This window comes from Syngnathus floridae, chromosome 3 (assembly GCF_059516105.1).
Source record: "Syngnathus floridae isolate MCC-2025c chromosome 3, RoL_Sflo_1.0, whole genome shotgun sequence".
NCBI classification, from domain to species: Eukaryota; Metazoa; Chordata; class Actinopteri; order Syngnathiformes; family Syngnathidae; genus Syngnathus; species Syngnathus floridae.
This window is the reverse complement of record NC_142415.1, coordinates 19,039,919-19,058,414: the sequence shown is the minus strand read 5'-3', so window position 1 is coordinate 19,058,414 and position 18,496 is coordinate 19,039,919. Positions and strand designations below refer to the sequence as shown.

Here is an 18,496-nt window from a genome sequence, read left to right as displayed (position 1 = left end):
TTTACAGCTGTCCATGAAACCCCGTTCGCAAAAAAAAATAAAGGACCAGAAACATGGAGGCGCGTGCTACACTGTGGTGAGACCACGGGGTCCAAAAGGATTTTGGAAGACGAGATTAGCTTTTGCATAATTCATTGATTTATTTATTTTTTGAAATCGACTGCAAACTATTTTCAATTCAATTTGACTAAAACCAAAGTGTGTATGTGTGTATGTGTGTGTGTGTGTGTGTGTGTGTGTGTGTGTGTGTGTGTATACGTATATATCTATATATGGCTATAGATTGATAGGTAGAGGTAGGTAGGTAGATAGATAGAGAGACAGAGAGAGAGAGAGAGAGAGAGAGAGAGAGAGAGAGAGAGAGAGAGAGAGAGAGAGAGAGAGAGAGAGAGAGAGAGAGAGAGAGAAGGATGGATGGATGGATGGATGGATGGATGAGAGAGAGAGAGAAAGCAAGAGATAGAGAGATAAAGAGAGAGCGATAAAGAGAGAGATAAAGAGAGAGCGATAGAGCGAGAGATAGAGCGAGAGATAGAGCGAGAGATAGATGGATGGAGAGAAAGAGAGTGAGAGATAGATGGATGGATGGATGGATGGATGGATGGGTGGGTGGATGGATGGATGGATGGGTGGGTGGATGGATGGATGGATGGGTGATGGATGGATGGGTGGGTGGGTGATGGATGGATGGGTGGGTGGGTGGTTGGGTGGATGGATGGGTGGGTGGATAGATAGATAGATAGATAGATAGATAGATAGATAGATAGATAGATAGATAGATAGATAGATAGATAGATAGATAGATAGATAGATCCTTAAAACATCAACAGTTTACAATGCTTCAGCATTTTCCGTCCCGCTCTATTGTGCAAATGACAACATGTCAGTTAAAATGAAGCAAGAATAGCTGATTTCACCACTGGACCGTGCTTTTAAAAAAAATCAATACGTTACTTTTTAAGACTCAACAGTGAGTTGAGACACCACCTACGAAAAACAATATATATTGATCAACTGACGGTTAATGTGGTTTTTGGATCACATTAAATATGACATATTGAGCAGCATAGGGCATTGATTTAGGCTAATGGATGAACTTGATGCATGCGTATTTGTAATTTTCAAAAAAGTCCACCCTCAGGGGTCCTAAACATCTCTTTCCACACCGATGGGAATCGCATTGGCAGGCTGTCATCAACCTACACGAGCCACTCATTGAAATACAAAAAAAAATTAAAAATTCAGGCCTCCGGTACCAAAGATACGATAACCCCAATGCGTAGCTAAGAAAATAAGTCAATAAATACAGTTTGAGACGCAGTCAACCATGTTCGACTCCAACCAAACACTTGTTAGCGTATTCATTGTCGCCTCGATCGACTCTAAGCCTGTCAACATTATTTTCCACAATAGGCGTTAAGATGAGGCGTCACTATGAGCACGGCAGTGGCGCTGTGTATTCATTAGTTGCTGTAATGACACACTCCATTGGGACTCACATTGCTTTGGCTATATTTAACCCTCGCTAAGCTGCTCTGATTCCAGCTCACTGGCGTGTCGCACAGCCGCTCGAGAAAAAAAATTCCTCGAAACATTCGATTTTGATGCCATCAGATTAGCTAGCTTCACCATTTAGCATTGCCCGAAAATAAGAAGAGCTAGCTTCACCGTTGCTTGAATGTCTACCTGTTTGGGGATGATTTGAAAAAGCCTGGACTCACACTGCACGTTGAGCTGAATGGACGAGTTGGTCATGCCCACCACGTTCTCAGCGATGCACGTCAGCTGGAAGTTGTTGTCGTCGCGGCTGATGTTGAACAGCGTCAGGTTGATGGAGTGGATGTCGGGCCAGTAAACATTGGACTGAACGCACCCCCACGGAAATTGAAAAACAAACAAACAAGGAGTCCCTTTACAACGTGACAAGTACGAGTTGATTTATAATCGAGAGCATGCATGTGGGATGAAACCATTTGGCGTGAGCTCAGGGGTGTTAATGTAATTGAGATGTGGGAGACGATCTATCAGTCTACCTATCATCTATCCGCGTATCCATCATCTACTTATCAAACATCACCTCCATCTTCTGCTCTATCGTTTGTCAACCTTTAACCGATAAAGTCTGGGGTGGGCATAACCAAATAAAAGTGGTCAGGGGACCTGGTGGGCTGTAATGTATGCTAGACAAAAGTCCCTTAGGCTTTAGCTAACCTCACGCTAATTAACTGTAGCGCGCTAATTAATAAGCGTGAGCACGACTTACTTAGCTTGTAGACTGTTGGGTGTGAATTTCTACGACTTTTTATAGAAGGGGCGGGGAACCATTTTGTTTTTCAGGCCCGCCCTTGAACTAGTGGAATAAATACTGTATGCCATTTGTGTGTGTGTGTGTTTGTGTGTGTGTGTGTGTGTACCTGGTGTGTGTTGATGGAGTTGAGGCCGTTGACAGTCCAGTCCACTTCAGGCAGGGGTGATCCGGATCCATTACAGCTCACTGTCACATTGTCGCCTTCCATCACTAACACACTGCTGTGACTCACACTGATCTCTGGCAAGTCTATACACACACACACACACACACACACACACACATGCCTATTTATAAACGCCCGCCGCTGTTGACATGTTTTCACACCGAATCAATTATTTGCCTCTCGTTAATGAAAAAAAATTTAGCACAATGGCTGCGCGGCAACGCTCGGCGATGAGTCACTGTGACGCCTTTGAGTCCGTTCGAACAACGGTGCGTCACCCTTCTGTCTCCCGAGTATGGACTTATCTTCATGCGCGTACAATCACGCCATTTTTGCTTGCTTGGAGATTTATTGTGTTTGGGTGATGTATAAAAGTTACTCACCGCAGTTTTGTATGTACATGTGGTGCAGCTTCATTTTGGAAGCGCCGCTCCTGCAGTAGAGCTGTTGCGTGTGAAGGTTGGCCTCGCCTCGCTCCTGCCACAGCTGGATCCAGCGGATATTGCAGCCGCAGTCGAACACCACGCCGTCCAGTCGCCTACGACCGCCACACACACAGACCATTTTCGGTTTAATCCAAAACAATTGAACATTTCATCCGCTTCTGTAACCTTTAAACGTAATAACTTGGAAAGCGTTTTAGAAAGTATAAGCACGGCTCACATTTATTTAAGAGGTTGCATCAGCAAGTTTCTTTACTACAGACCTCTTAAAATGCTTCCTAAAACTAGAAACATTTATAGAGCATGAATGGGAAATAATGTTCTGTGACTGAATTAAAGTCCTTTGCTACATTTATGAACAACTTTATTGGCAAACAGGATACAACAACAGCTGTAATTATCACTACACCGCTAAACTATTTTTGATGTACGCCACATGGAATTGTCAAACCGTGTCAGGTGTGTAATATCTTCAGTCATCCTTCCACTTTTATTTTTTTTTTAAATCTAATGTTACAAGCCGCAATGTTATGACACAGTGGTCCTCGGAGGGCAATTATTACAGCGGTTTGGTGCACCGGCAGCAGTAATAATGACAAAGAGCCTTTCACAGGCTCGTCTGTTAGGAATTGATGTTTTCCCTCGGTTATTTCCCGAATGAATGACAATCCAAATTCACTCGAGTGCTCCGGCCAAACTACCTGTCACACAAGCAGACTGTGAGTTTATCTGCTGAATGCTGACTAGATGAAAGGTGCGGTGGAGTGCGACCTTCAGAAGTCTCTCCCTCACGATGGTGGCTAACAACTCACAAAAATGTGGCTAAGACTAAAACGGACTCGTGAAGGATGAAGCTTTCCATCATTAAGGACGATGGTGGGAAGATCATTTACATAAATGCACCGTTTTATGTCTGGACACACTGCTAGCGGCAAATTCTAAACACTACACGTGACTGCTCTGACATTCCTTCATGGCAAAAGTTCAAAGTTCTACTCTTCAGACCATCACTCTCGGGGTCCATTAGCAGGCAGGCACGTGTCATTAAGTTCCTCGCTGAATACATTCCTCCTCCGCCACCCTCCGCATCCCATTTCCGAGCAGCGATTGGCCAATTTTGTCAGGATGAATGTCCATCCAAATGTCCTTGGCAGGGGTCAATAAGCAAGTGTGAGAAAAGCATGAATAATGTATGCCATGGTGATATACAGTCTATAGGAAGTAATGAGGATAGATTCCCGCAGGTGGATCTCACTGGTTCTGAGCGACGAGGACTGAACCATCTCGCTAACAGATCAATTTGGACCTCTTGGGAATTACCTATGCCCCAACAAATGTATTATTTATTACTTGGGAAATTTGTGCCAAAACTACCAATTCTAGTGGAGGGGCGGAGCTTATATCACAAAAGAATTTGATCATCAAGATTATCCGGTCTTGGAAGAAGTCTGGGTTTGATTCGCAGTTAATAGGCAAGAAATCGAATAAAAAGATACACAAATCTACTCAAATGTAATGAGCATAGTGGAAAAGTCCAATAAACATTTATTACACCTTCAAAGAAACAATGCAAATCTTTACGATGGCTTGTAATGTTTGCTGTGGAGCTAAAACAGAACCAGCGCACCGTTTTAGTGTTAGAATATAAATTGTGTTAAACAGGATGCTCATTGTTGAGTTCAGGTTTGGGTAGTTGCAATATGAATTTGAAGATGCGCTCAAATAATGATTGACGTCGGAAAATGGTACCTTCGGAGTCCAGTAAGGTTTCAAACCAAAATATTTTTATGTGGGTCAGCTCATGATAGCCATGGCAACTAAATTTCAAATAGTAATGCTAAATTAATGGCAACCAACTTGGTGTCTGATATACCAGATAAAGTGAATCACCTGGGATCGGAGCTCCGTAGAGCAGAGCAAACCGACCTCCACCCACATCCCCCCCCCCTTCGTCTTATATTCCATTCTAATGATGCTAATTGCTAATACGAATTACCATCCTTATACATTACACGCGGCCCCTCTGGAAACGGTCAATTAGGGCAAACACGCTACAGCAAATAGCGAGATAATACGCTGGAACGAAGATCCATCACTTGATGTGCAGTTATTTATGCCGCCGTTTTGTGTTGAAGGCTATAGTTGGCAAATCCAGATGTTGGTGCATATTCATGAGGGATACCAATTGTCCGCTTTATGGGGGCCTGTTTAAAACCACATCAGTCACTTAAGCGGCTGGCGCCGTAAGGAACTCGGAGCTGGGCGGGGGGTGAAGTCCATAGCCTTGGTACCGAGACCGAGGAGACATACGGATGCTGAAGGCAGGACGCAATTGAAGCCAGAAAGTAGCAATAGCCTGGGAATCGGGCCATCAGGAAAAAGCTATAGTCCAGGTTATCATCTTGGATTTGCTCCAACTCACCCCAAGTCCCTCACGAGTACTATCTTTATAGGGAATAAATGCATGGATGGATTGGATGGGGATGCACTTTTGTGTACAACCAAAGGCATCTTGATGAAGGAGACTGCAAAGGAGCAACTGGAAAGCCATCCGATTCCTCGCAGCTGCACTGGCATTCAAATAAAGACTTTTTATTTGAGCCTTTCGTCACATCATGGTGTTGCCAACACGCCGCTCTTTAAATGCATAAAGCTTCTACCCCCACTTGAGGACGAGAAAGAAAGATGGATGTGGAGAATGATACCGCATCTTCAAGGCAGGAAGGGTAGAGATGATTACAGACTGTTTTGATTAAAACGTGGATTGTTAGGATTATACATGAACAACATCTCGGCGCAGTACTCTAAAAAAAAAAAAATCTGAATCTGTATAGCAAAATTTCTTTATTTCCAAGAACTTTCAGTAGTAGTAGCCTACTAACCCAAAAAATTCAGCAGTGTTCACACCCACAACGGCGCAACCCTCCCATTTCTGCACAAATTGCAAAAATTGTTGTATGCCATCACTTTGCACAGGTAGACCACACTGGGGACAAACATATAAAATATAGAATATAAAATATAACCCACAGTCTTGCCTTTTTATCTTAATTTCCCATAAAAAATAATTAGCCTACTAGCTAATAAATAGACTCTCAAATATCAACCTCATTTTTTTCTTTTTCACAAATAGCATTGCTACCAGAAAATTGCTTTAGATGGGAGGTGGTTGCTAAGTTTTACATGATGAATATTTCAAAATTAAAAAAGAACTTTTGAAAGTCCATTTTGGTCAAAATGGCTTCTTTTTTGTAGTAATTGAGTTTCGCCCCCTCACTATATTGCTGTAAATTTATTCCAGCATGTGTGTGTGGTTTTTAACTAGATCCACACACAACATGCTTTTGTAATTCTCCTTCTGCCTACTTTGATGTTTTTCCACCGGCGCTCTCCATCCCGCTAATAGTTTACCCCCAGTGCCACGGAGCGCTAATAAAACCAGGGGTTCACGTCTTGTAATTTACCTGTCAGGCGGCCTTTTAGGAGGCACACTTAATTTATTATAATCCTAGTAGCGGAGATTACAGGTTGGATCCATTCACATATCGTCAAAGAAAAATCCATTTCACAGCATGAGGCAGAGTAAGAGAGCCAAGTTTGCATCTAAAGAAGTGCTAACAGAATAAAAGCATTCGCCGCCGCTGGGTACAGAATATTCCCCTTCTTTCCGAGCACAAGACCGCTTTAAATAATCCTCGATCATCCCCTCCCGACACAAGCCACTGTGGCACACCTCCGCCATCTTAGAGTCTTTTTCTTCTTTTAGCTTAAGAGCATGCACGGAAAGAGGCTGAGGCGATGATGTCGCATAGGAGCATTTTAAAATATATATAGATATGACAATGTGGCTTAAAGAAAATCGAATATAGCGGCCATGTTGTAAGATTTGTGGATGATTGGGTAAAAATGAACAAAATATCCCACGTGCTAAACGTTAGCATAACCTGTTGCTCGCTGAGTCGGAATTAGAGATTTGGTTCTAGGGAGGCTGAGCTTTGCTTCCGATTGTTATTAATCATCCATACCAAAAAAAAAAACGACTTAAATAATAAACTGGCTTTTCTGTGGTCTGAGAGCTCCAGATGCATTGTGGGAAAGCGTAACTCTGTTAACTCTATTGGATTTAATTCATGCTGTTGAGTACTGGTTCAAATGAGAATTCATCAAATGGTAACATGATAGCAGTTGGTTTGCCTGAGTCTGAGGGACGCTTGCCAAATAGTGAGCCATTCATGTCATTATTAAACACGGTTGCTGGCTCGCGTTTGCCAAACGCTACGCCAACCCCTTAAGTTGCACGATGTCATCTACTAATAATCTAAAAATGTCATTAAAAGTACTGGCGGAAATAACTAAGGTTGTTAAAATATCAGCTACGATGGTCCAAGTGGACAGCTGGTCACATAGCAAACATTGGGGAGGGGAAAAAAAAAGTTTGTACTTTTCAAAACAGGAACAAAGAGGCACTGAGATGACGGTGGAGTAACACCAGCAGGGGGTCCCGCTGGCTATTTGAAGCCCACGCAGAACCCACATAGAAGAAGAACTCAGCTCATGTCTGCAGGCAAATGCTGCAGTTAACTCTTTGTGTAAGGCATCCATTAGAGGGATGTATTCATTTGTCCCAAGCGGTAAGGGCTGCTGTTTTGGTTAGCAACAGACATCTGCATTAATATAATCTTTGATGATGGGGGCAGCGTCTATTACTGATAGACGCTAGGTGTTTTATTTTGAGTGTGGGGGGAAAAAAAAGCTTGTTTATTCATCTTACAACGGTGCTGCTGTTTTGGTTAGCAAGCTCAACAGCTCATTTTCGTGCTGATAAACTGATATAAACTAGGTTGCATACATATACTATTTTTTTTTAAAAATGGAACCAAAACAGAAAATTACTTGCCCAATTTTTTTTCAATGACCCCAAAAAAAAATGTTTTTGAGAGAGGTATTTATTCATCTTTACTGGACAAAGGGAAGAAGGAGGCGCTTGAGGTTTGCTGTTAACTCGACTGACGGAAGTAATGGAGCGTAAATAACACGTGACGGCATTTCTTAAACATGGCTGGTGGCTCAAAGATTCATAATAAGAATGAGAACGGGTTACTGTGTGGGGAGGCACATGCCCCTCCATTTAATTCTTTCCACCGTATATTAATTGAGTTAGCAAATTGGCTTGTAAAACCAGCACATATTGCCTTCAGGTTGACGCTTTGTACGTGTAACACCAGACAAATGAGACGGTCACAACGACAAAGGCGGGAGTTATTCGGGATAGCAAAGAATAAAAAGAACAATGTGTGCAGGGGAGCGATGATAAATGGCTGCTAATAGAAAAAGACAAAGAAAAAGCGACTCACAGCTCGGTAAGTTGAAGGTGCTTGAAGAGCTGCCAGGACAAAGTGCTGAGAGGATTCTTTGACAGATTTCTGGAAGGAAGAGAAGACACAGACAAAATTGAGACAACTGGTACATTCAATGACAGTTGAAAATATTTAGCATGTCGCTATGTTTAGCGCTGAAACCGCTTCGATTCTAATTCCCATTGGACCCGGAATGGACAAACTTTAAGGAGGATATTTATTTCTTATTTCCTGACATTTTGGTTGATTTTAACACCCGTGACAGTTACTGATCTTCTTGATCGCTAAGCTAGCTTCAGCCATTGAGTTAGCGTCGCAAAATGGCCGCCCACTGGCTCGTGGGATCTCAATGGGAAATAAAAAAAAAGAAAAAAGCGGTACCAGTCGTAATTCGCGTGGGATCTCATTGGGAAATAAAAAAAAAGTGGTACCAGTCGTAATTCTTATCAAATCATTTTGGCAGCCATGTTTGTGTTTTTGTTTCCTCTCAATCCAATTGCACATTTGCTCTTTAGGGTCATTTTAATCGTTTTGCCTTGCTCTTGAATTACATTTCCACTCTCTTTCTCGCTTTCCATTTGCTGTACGATATCAATCTGCAACAAAATAAGAGCCCTCGGGGGAGTAGGGGGGGGGGGGGGGGGGGATCTGCAGGCTTCCGGATTAGAGAATGGAAATAAACACTATTGATAGAGAAGAAAGCAAACTGAGACAACTCAATAAAAGAAAGTTGAAGGCTTTTTAAGTGGAATAATTCAATCCGCTGGGACGCCTCGGGCTATGGGGAAGGAAAGACAAAATTAGAGAAAAAAAATAAAATAAAAGCAGAGACCGACCAGTCATGAAAGCGCAATGTGTTTAAAAATGAATGTGGGGCATCTGTCCGTGCACTCGTGGAGATTTATAGCATCTGGAGAGAGAGCGTTAGCGTTAGGTCATAACGCGTAGCAACAAATCCCATTATTAGCCCAGATGGCAACATACAATTACGCAAGCACGAAGCAGAAATACAGCGGGACACACAGATCTCGATTCTACGCGAATGACTTGAGTCGTGTTTTGTATTCATGCTTCGTTATATTTTATCGATTGCGTCTCCTTTTGTGGTTCAAGTCGATGATGATTTGAGTTTTCTTTGGTTTGTGTCTTACACAATTTGAGGCTCCTTCTAAGGTTGGGCTTCTGTTTTTTTCATCTTTTATGGATTACCTGTTCTTGGTTTCAAATTTTTGTATGTTTTTTTGCCAGGTTTTTTTTATTAGTGTCATAATTACTTCCCATCGATTTGCTGTCTTTTATGGCGTGTATCATTTTTTGATGGTTCACATTTTTTATGGTTCATGTTTTTCAATGGTTTGCCTCAGCTTCTACAGTTCAAATTTGTGCTTATGTTTTGATTTTTTTTTTTTTAATCATGCTGATTTTCTTTCGCTCAATTCCATCTCCTCTGGTTTATATTTACGTTAAACTTTATAGCTATATATATCGATTCTATTGTTAGCATCATCTTCTGCGGTTTATAACTTTTCCCCAAGCTCGTATAAAAACCTCATGTGAAAATCTATATTTTCTTAGCTGTTGCTTATTGTTTTTTGTTTTGTTTTAAAACTAGTAAACCATATATAGCAGCTGTGAAATGTCAACAAAAATGTCAGTTCCTCAGGGTGGAAGAAAGAAAAAAACATTCTTTTCAAGACTGACATGCATGATATTTTAAAGTCAGACATAATTTAGAGAGCTGTGGGTCTGTTTGGAATTGTTGAAACCCAACCAATAATAGTTTTTGTTTTTTTAACATCACCACAGCAACAAAAGTCTCATATTTTTCCAATAGCACACTGACCATGTTTTTTTCCAATGTTGAATATCAACACACGAGTCAACATACCAGCTAGCTTCATGTTAGGCTAATTAGCCGAAGCTGCGGTCGCCGGCAGCACGTCCCGGTGGAATAGTTGCCAAACGGAATTATTAAAAACCGTTGGTGGAAGCGTGTGTGTGCAAACAGCAGGTTGAGTTTAGTATTCACTTTGTGGGCCCGCAACACTGTCATCAATTTTAACATTGAGCTGCAGCTGCTGCACAAGTTTTTATATTTTAACTGTGACTTTGAGAGATAATATTATGCCTATTTTAAAAGAGCTTCCTTATTCTCCAAATGACCTATATACAAATTTTCTGAAAATCTCATATTTGCAGTTTTCTGTACTCTTTCTGAAACACCCAAAGAATACAAGATGTCGCCAAAACGTTGGCTAATAGCAAAGTAGCAGTTGGTGTCCAGGAAAAATTGAAATCCAGACTTCTCAAAGTTTTTTTTATTATTATTATTTAATTATTTTTCTTTATTTCGAAGTTGGGAAGCAGCCAATTTTAGCCAGCCTGGAAAATCAAATCATCTGAGGTTTACTTATTTTTAAGAGTAATGTAGGATGAATTTAAAATTATATAGAGTAAATCATATTAATAATATCTATCAGTATATTATATATAATATTACATAATAAGTTGTTTGGGCTCATAGGTTGAGCTATATTTACATTTAGTTTTATTAATATACGAAATGTGAACAGTGATTTTATGTCAGCTTTTTTTTTTTTTTTTGATAAAAAGATTCATTTTCTGTGCTAATGATCTCAATTCAAGAATCAGTGTCCACCCTCCCCGCTGGGGCACTTGGCCTTCGTCACCTTGCATCTTTTGGCATTCTGGCAACGCTAACGAATCTGCTGCTTATTTGTTTATATATTTACTAATTCACTTAGGCCCTGTGCCTTTATCCCCCTCAGCAACTCCCCCAATCCAATTTCAGCTGACATTTCTTGTGGAGATGCAAGGGATGACCTTTATAGACGACACACTTCCTGACAGAGATGCGAAGAAGGGCTAAAAAAAACAAAAAAACAACAACAAACTTGCAGATGTGTGCCCAAAGAGGAGTGCTGCTCGTCAATTAATTGACAATGTATGCAAACAACGAGTGGAACGCTTACATGACAACCGTTTCCGTTAATTAGCGAAAGTCTGGTTAGCGGCGTTGTTAAGACAACGGATAAAAATCCATTTATGGAACGAGTTGTCGAGATTAAACGGTGCAAACATTTCATATGAGACTCAAGTGGCTATAGCAATAATGTGAACTGTAGCAGAAGATGTCAAACAAACTGGAAGAGGGGAAAATAGGAAAAGCAAACAGTCGAAATCGGAGCAGAAAAACGAAAAGCTTAATGCTTACTGTAAAATAAAATACAAACTGTTAGCAACTGCGTTGGACCACAAAAAGGTTTCAAATTTGGACAAAAATAATCGATTTCATAAAGTTAAAAAAATAAAAAAAAAGGCTCAAACATCAACTGATTGACAACAAACTTATACAGACTGACCTCCAGATCGAGAACTCAGGGTGGGACTAAGCTAAATGAACACAAGAGGGAGCTATCACAAAAATACCCAAATAAACTTTGTTAAATAACCAACCAAATCTAAATAACACCAGAGTAAATACCAGAGTGCATTTAAACTACAAAAGTACCAAAAAAACAAATAAATGGTCACACAATCGTATTTGTGTGATCATAAATGAAGGGGCAGAAAAAGCGGGAAACATTTTCCCATGCTTTCCCAGGTGAGTTGAGATATGAGGCAGCTAGCAGCGTACGAAAATGATTGCAACGGCACAAACTTCAAAGTGCAATGCTTCATTATAATCGTCGCAGTCGCGCAGGTAGGCAAAGCTGGTCGGTCGGTGAGCTCTGGGGATAGCGACGATATAAATAGTGGATTCTTTAATCTTGTTGAAAATACGCTAATCTGACGGCAGCAAGCGCTTCTCATCTGCTTTTAGCGCTTCTTCACGACCGAAAGTGGATTACACTCGACTAGAACGCCCTTGAGTATAGAAGATGTGACCTTGCAGCTTTGGTGAAGACGAATGCTTCAAATTAGTAAAAAGATTAAAATATTTTCTTAGCACTTACAAGAATGTGCAATTTTAAAGCAGCGGCCCCCAAATTTTTTTACTGCACTTTTGAGTCACAACATAAGGCTGGGAATTATGGAAACAAATAAAAAGTAACGAGTAAAAATATCGCTCACTGACGCAAATGCTATTTTGAAACCTTAATTAATTAAAACCTTAACACCTTACTTTCAAACACAACCAAAATATTAAATACTGTATTTTCCGGACTAGAAGGCGCACCTAAAAACCTCAAATTTTCTCAAAAGCCAACAGTGCGCCTTTTAGTCCAGTGCGCCTTATATATGGACCAAATTCCGGCCCACGGGCCAAATGTGTTGTGTGATATTAACATTATTGATATATTTGTTATTGTTTTCACTATTTCAACTTATTATATTGTGATTGCATTAATGGTGCGCCTTATAGTCCGGTGCGCCTTATATATGGACAAAGTTTTAAAATGGGCCATTCATTGAAGGTGCGCCTTATAGTCCGGTGCACCTTATAGTCCGGAAAATACGGTAATCACATTCTAGGCTTGAAACCTGAAATTGAAGTCAACTTGGAATGTGAAATCTTAAGATTTGTTTGAAACCCTAAAGCAGCTTATCTAAAAACATAGCCCTTATTTGAAGCACTATCTTGAAAGCCTTATTTGACACCCTAACCCAGGTTTGAAATCCTAATTTGGAACCTCAGGCCTTCTCTGAGACCCTAATATGGGTTGGTGGGATAAACGAGAAAGCCAAATTGCCTCATCCTGCACGGTCATCCTTCAAAGTCAGCAGGGAACACAAGAGGGCGAGAACCTTAAAGAGCGGATGTTAACAAGCAGCCGGCCGGCCACCTAATGAAAATTGTCTTCAATCTAATGAGAGACACGAGCGGTCGCCGCTAGACTCCCAGCCTTTTTATCCAGCGCTCTGATTGCATTTGCTCGCCGGACCGCCGTTTGATGCCGAGGAGCCGCCACGAGCCGCCCGCCTCCCCTTTATGAAATGCCTCTTGGTGGAATCAATAACAATGTTAGACTTGATTAAAACACCAATAAGGACCCTCACAAAGGATTTTACCCATCAGACCGCCGCCGTGCAGAAGCTACTTTGTTATATTTTGTTTTTTTCACAGCGAGTCGGTGGAGCATGATGATTATGTTTGCGTGTGGCTTGGGATGTTTGCATCCTTCCTGAAGGGAAACAACACGCTTATGCACGTTAGAATACAAAGTCTTCATTTTCTGTGAGTATTCAGACACCACCATCTATCGGTTTTATATACCGTGTTTTCCGGACTATAAGGCACACCTAAAAACCTAAAATTTTCTCAAAAGCCGCCTTATAGTCCGGTGCACCTTATATATGAACCAAATTTAAACTGGCCCGAAGCATTGTGCCATGAAATCAATCATAAGTGGCCCGCTGAAGACTATGAATCATGAATCAAAAAGACTATGGATCATTATTTTGTGATTATAAAGTAATTTGTTGTGTCTGAAGTTGAAATAAAAAAGATAAAATGGAGAATGATTTGATTTGGATTAAATATCTGACATGATGCGCCTTATAGTCTGGTGCGCCTTATATAAGGACCAAGTTTTAAAATGGGCCATTCATTGAAGGTGCGCCTTATAGTCCGGAAAATACGGTATATATATAAAATAATGAGAATCTTTTGATCGTAACATTGCGGTCACTTTACATCTGTTAAGCATCCAGTCGTTCCAAAATCCTCCACATGGGACGACAGCTGGGCCAGAGTGCAACACTGAGTCACTGCTGTGCCAGTATGTACCCCCAACACACACCGACGCACTCACGCACACACACACTCGGAGTCCCAAGGAGAGGATTTAACACTGCGACAGTTAATTAAAACAGGACAAGGCAGCCACATGCCCGCGCAGTATTGTTTCCAGCAGCAACGAGAGGTGATGAAGACAAAAAGAAAAAAAGGAATTTTATGTGATTATCAAGTAAACAGTATTTGGCTTGTTCAAAAGATGATAATTTTCAAAAGCACATTTGCGATGTGGTGAAAAATCAAAGTCGGTTTCAACACTGCTCCTTCGAGAGTCCACTACTCAATGCCAAAACTGAAATAAGCTAATTTGCTTTACATCTATTTTTTTTTAGAAAAAGCATCTGGATTACATCTCAAATATTCCCAAACTGGGCCTTCCCATCATAGATAATTATAAAACATTTTTTTCTCTCTCTTTATAGATACGTTAATATATATATCAAATGAAGCAAACAAGCCGAGCTGTCAAACAGACACAGACCCAAAAAATACATAAATAAATCGACTCTTTCAAAGGCTCAGCATAAAGAGCCCGCGAGGGTTGATCATTTCATACATTGTTTACAGCAGACGCTGGCTCGCTAGCTCGCTGGCTTCCTTGTTGTTTTATTGAGTTACGCCGAGATGAATTCATGCACTGGCTGCTGAGGGGCTGCGGTGAAAATGTAATTCCTGTGTCGCATCAGCGCTGTGCCTTTTATTAATTTTACAAGGCTGCTGCGTCGTTTAGCCTCATCACAGAATGCACGTTGGTAACCGTGGCAACCTTTTTAATGAAAAACGCGCAAGGTCGAGCGTAATCTCGATGATCCTGGTTATCTTTTGGAGAAAATAAAAGCAGAGAAACATTTTTCTCAAGACTCATAAATCTTTGTGATTAAACATAACTGGCATTTTCAACCAGACGAGGAATTTTTGGAGCAAATGCTTCATAAACTGTTCCATAGAAACAATAATTAAAAAAAAAAAAGTAATGGTGAGCCAATATTGCTAATAATAATAATAAAATAAAATTACGGGCAGTCTTCGGAGTTGCTTTAGTGGCTATTTTCTGAAAAAGCTTTTTTAAAACTGCTACAAAATTTGCCTACTTTTAAAGCACCCATGAAAAACAGTGACCCCCTACATGTCAAGTGAAGCTCCTTCTAACAACCTGTCGCTTGGCACGTTGACTATTCCCATTTTGTTAAAGAGGAGGAAAAAAAAATAATAATGTGAAGAGTTTCTCCTTGACAGGCTTCAAGGACATGCAAGCGTTTCAACAGTTTCACTTATAGACTCCGCCGGCATGCAAATTTATGGAAATTCAGGTAAGGTTGGCGGAATGAAGATTTACCATCCAGGCATCTTCACATAATGCCTTGTTATCTTCAAGCGATGGTCCGCCACCCACGTCGTGACAGCATGGGCGGCGGAGTAACAAAGACGTATGAGGGTTTTCAGGGTTGCAAGTTAGCGGTGGAAGCGGGAAGGGGAGGGAGATAGATGGGTTAAAGGTGATAGACGATTGACAAAATTAAATAAAACGTCAAAACTGTCGTCACAGTCGTAGCGGAGGTGGAAGAGGGTCAAATTTTTTCGTGAAATGCAATTTTTTTTTTCCTGCAAAGTCCAGCTACAAAGTCTGTATTAGCAACGGGAAATTCAGAATCGTTAGAAGACCCACAAAAAAAATGTCATGAAATCATGCTTGACAAAAAAAAAGGATTTTTGTCGTTTGGGTTTGACTCGCCTAATGTTATACTGAATAACGCTCACTGGAATTTTGCAAAATTTCAGCCCCAAAAGTCAATTTCAATTGGTAGTGTGGAGTTTTGGTGGGATGTTGAGTATACCCACCAAAAAATTTTGATAAACACAAATCACTGCAATGTAAAATTTGATAGGTCAATAATGATGGATCCAAAATATACGGAAGTTAAGTTCAAAAATCCTAAAAATCGACTTTGCCAGCTTGGTTTGCAGTCCTGGGGAAAAAAAAAAGGACCCGATTGCACAAATTTTGCCAACCTGATTTGAAATACCTTTAAAGCACTTTATGATGCCCGACGTTCTCTTCTCATTTGTATGACAGATGGTCTAAAAACATTCGTCCGGCATTGTAAAAAGAACAAATGCAGCCTGGAGCAAGAACGTAACAAGGCCAAACATGAGTGGCTGAGGATTTTAAAAAACAAAAAAAGGTATTTGGCAGATTCGCAGCAAATGTCATAATTTTGACATGAGTCATTGTGGGTTGTTTTTTTTTCAAAAGTTACAAATGTATCTCAAAACACTTTCAATTGGAAATGGTTGTCATTGCGCCATGGGATTCAAATAAAATAATGTTCATAAAAAGCCAGACTTGGAATGAAGTCAACGTAAAACTAAATAATAGCCAATCTAAAACGCCACATGGAAAAAAATAGAGTTTATGACGAAAATAACACGTAACAGTCAAATCCAGATGCTCCTCACTACAAATAATCACTTTATTCATGAAACGTGTTGTTTCTGGCCTTTCTGTGCAAACACAAGCAGATTGGCGAGACGTTGACGTCGTAATGCGTGGGCACAGCTGGCAGTCTCTCGAGGCGGCGAGCCAGCGCAGTCGCACGTGATTCGAAAGACAAAGACGGTCGCGCCAGAAGAACCTCCCGTTTCACTGAGTCAACGATGTAACGGTTCCGCGCTTGCCGGGAAACAAACACTGAATTCATCAAGGATGGGCAATTTAAATGCCACCAAAAAAATATGGACAAAATACATGCAAAAAAATAAATAAAAATAAATCGTAGTATAAGACCCAGTTCAAGCACAACTAAGACAGTCTGCCATCTAGTGGTGAGTGTTGATATCGCAACTTAAAACTCCAGTCTAACCTGAAATTGGCATATTTATATTTGGATTTTTCACGGTTTTGCGAGATTGTTTTTATCCCTTGCCCGTGATTTTTGTGGGAAAGTAGATTGAACGCTTATCCGCCCGCAAACAGAAATCAGTGAGTTTCTCGATGAATAGGTTCGACAGAAAAAGATGCAAATAGATGGATTAGTGAAGCACAGATAGGCAACTGTATATTATTTTAATCAAATAATACAGGCAATTATAAAGTCGTCAAGCCCCAATGTGGATTCCAAAAATTTCCCAATAATGTTGTTTTTCTCCTTTGACGGATTACTAATTACAGGATGTTCGTCAAGATGCTGAACTATTACAAATTGCTGAATTAAAGCTACCCACGCAGCTCAAAAGTTTTCATTTCCATAACGGCGTCATTGTTTTGTCGTGAAAGTAACCCGTGACCATTGCGACGCAATTCAATCGAGCACTCCGAGGAACTGGAGGATTATCATAAATGGCTTGTCAAAACACAAACACACAAAATATGTTCTTTTCGCAGTCTGAAAATAGTTCTGAGTTTAATTAAAATGTCATTAGGACTTGGCAGGTTCATTTGTGCACATTTTCTCGTAAATGTGCAAATGTGTCAAAGAAACACAAGACCTCAGAGATTTTAAAAAAACTTGAGCAACAGTACGAGTTGTTGCTAATGCTAAACTTCATTTTACGATACAAAACTATTGCTAATATTATCCAAATGCATTTTTGGAGGAGGGGGGGTTAAACAGAATATCCTAAGACTTCAAAATGGTTGCTTCAATCCCAAAAAAACAAATTCTTGTTCAACTCATTCACTGCCATTGACGACTATAGACGTCAAACTTCCATTTTAACTCGGCTGGCACTGAATGAGTTCATTTCGAACATAGATAATATAGATAGATATATAGATGTGTACAATATTTTTTTTATTTTGTGGTTAAAACTGATTTTCAAGGTAAATTCTCAAAATCCTCAATAAACTTGGTAGGGCCGATTTTTTTGTGTGTGTTTTGGTACATTCTGTTCAGTGATTAGTCTCTAACAATCAGTAATTAGTCACACATTTACAAAGAACGATAAGCAAGGTGTCGTGGGAGGTTTTCTAACTGCGAGCAAAGCAACAACGTGTCAGACAAACAACAGCTTGCAAATCAAAGTGCCGCGGCTTCCGGAAGATGACGGCAGCCCGCCAGGCCTTTCGAGCCCGTTGGAATCTCTGACAACGGCAAACGGGAGCAGGTTGCCACGCAGCTACCGCCGCCTCACAGCCGTCAAGGTGTTTCGACAGAACAACACCTGCTCGGCTCACGCCTGGACGACTGCCATTGCCGCACGCTGCTTTTCCAGTACCTACCGCCGTTCGCCGCTGCTTCGTTTTGATGACGGTGAGCTGAGAATAAACGGGCGCATTTAAACTGGCACGGAGCCTGGCAGTCCCCGCTGGGGCGGCACGGCGTGAGGCCACCTTGACCCCCGCCGGGCCTGCCAGCTCATCATTGTTAGACGGGAGGGGGGCAATCACAAGCAGACCTGGCGGCCCAGAAGGTGATATGTGAGCAGAATGCCACTCAATATGTTTCTGCGATATAACGACTT

General features: G+C 40.9%; 1 protein-coding gene across 4 annotated transcripts in view; it reads right to left on the bottom strand.

Annotated features, from left to right (window-relative positions):
* Positions 1 to 18,496, bottom strand: part of ntrk3b (neurotrophic tyrosine kinase, receptor, type 3b) — a 135,779-nt gene that overhangs the window by 49,099 nt on the left and 68,184 nt on the right. For all 4 annotated transcript variants that reach the window (XM_088372021.1, XM_088372022.1, XM_088372023.1 and 1 more), the window contains 4 exons: positions 8,272 to 8,340; positions 2,858 to 3,012; positions 2,415 to 2,557; positions 1,722 to 1,863 (listed from right to left, as the gene is read on the bottom strand). In XM_088372021.1, coding sequence (XP_088228147.1) covers positions 1,722 to 1,863; positions 2,415 to 2,557; positions 2,858 to 3,012; positions 8,272 to 8,340 — 509 coding nt within the window. The remainder of the gene's footprint in view (positions 1 to 1,721; positions 1,864 to 2,414; positions 2,558 to 2,857; positions 3,013 to 8,271; positions 8,341 to 18,496) is intronic.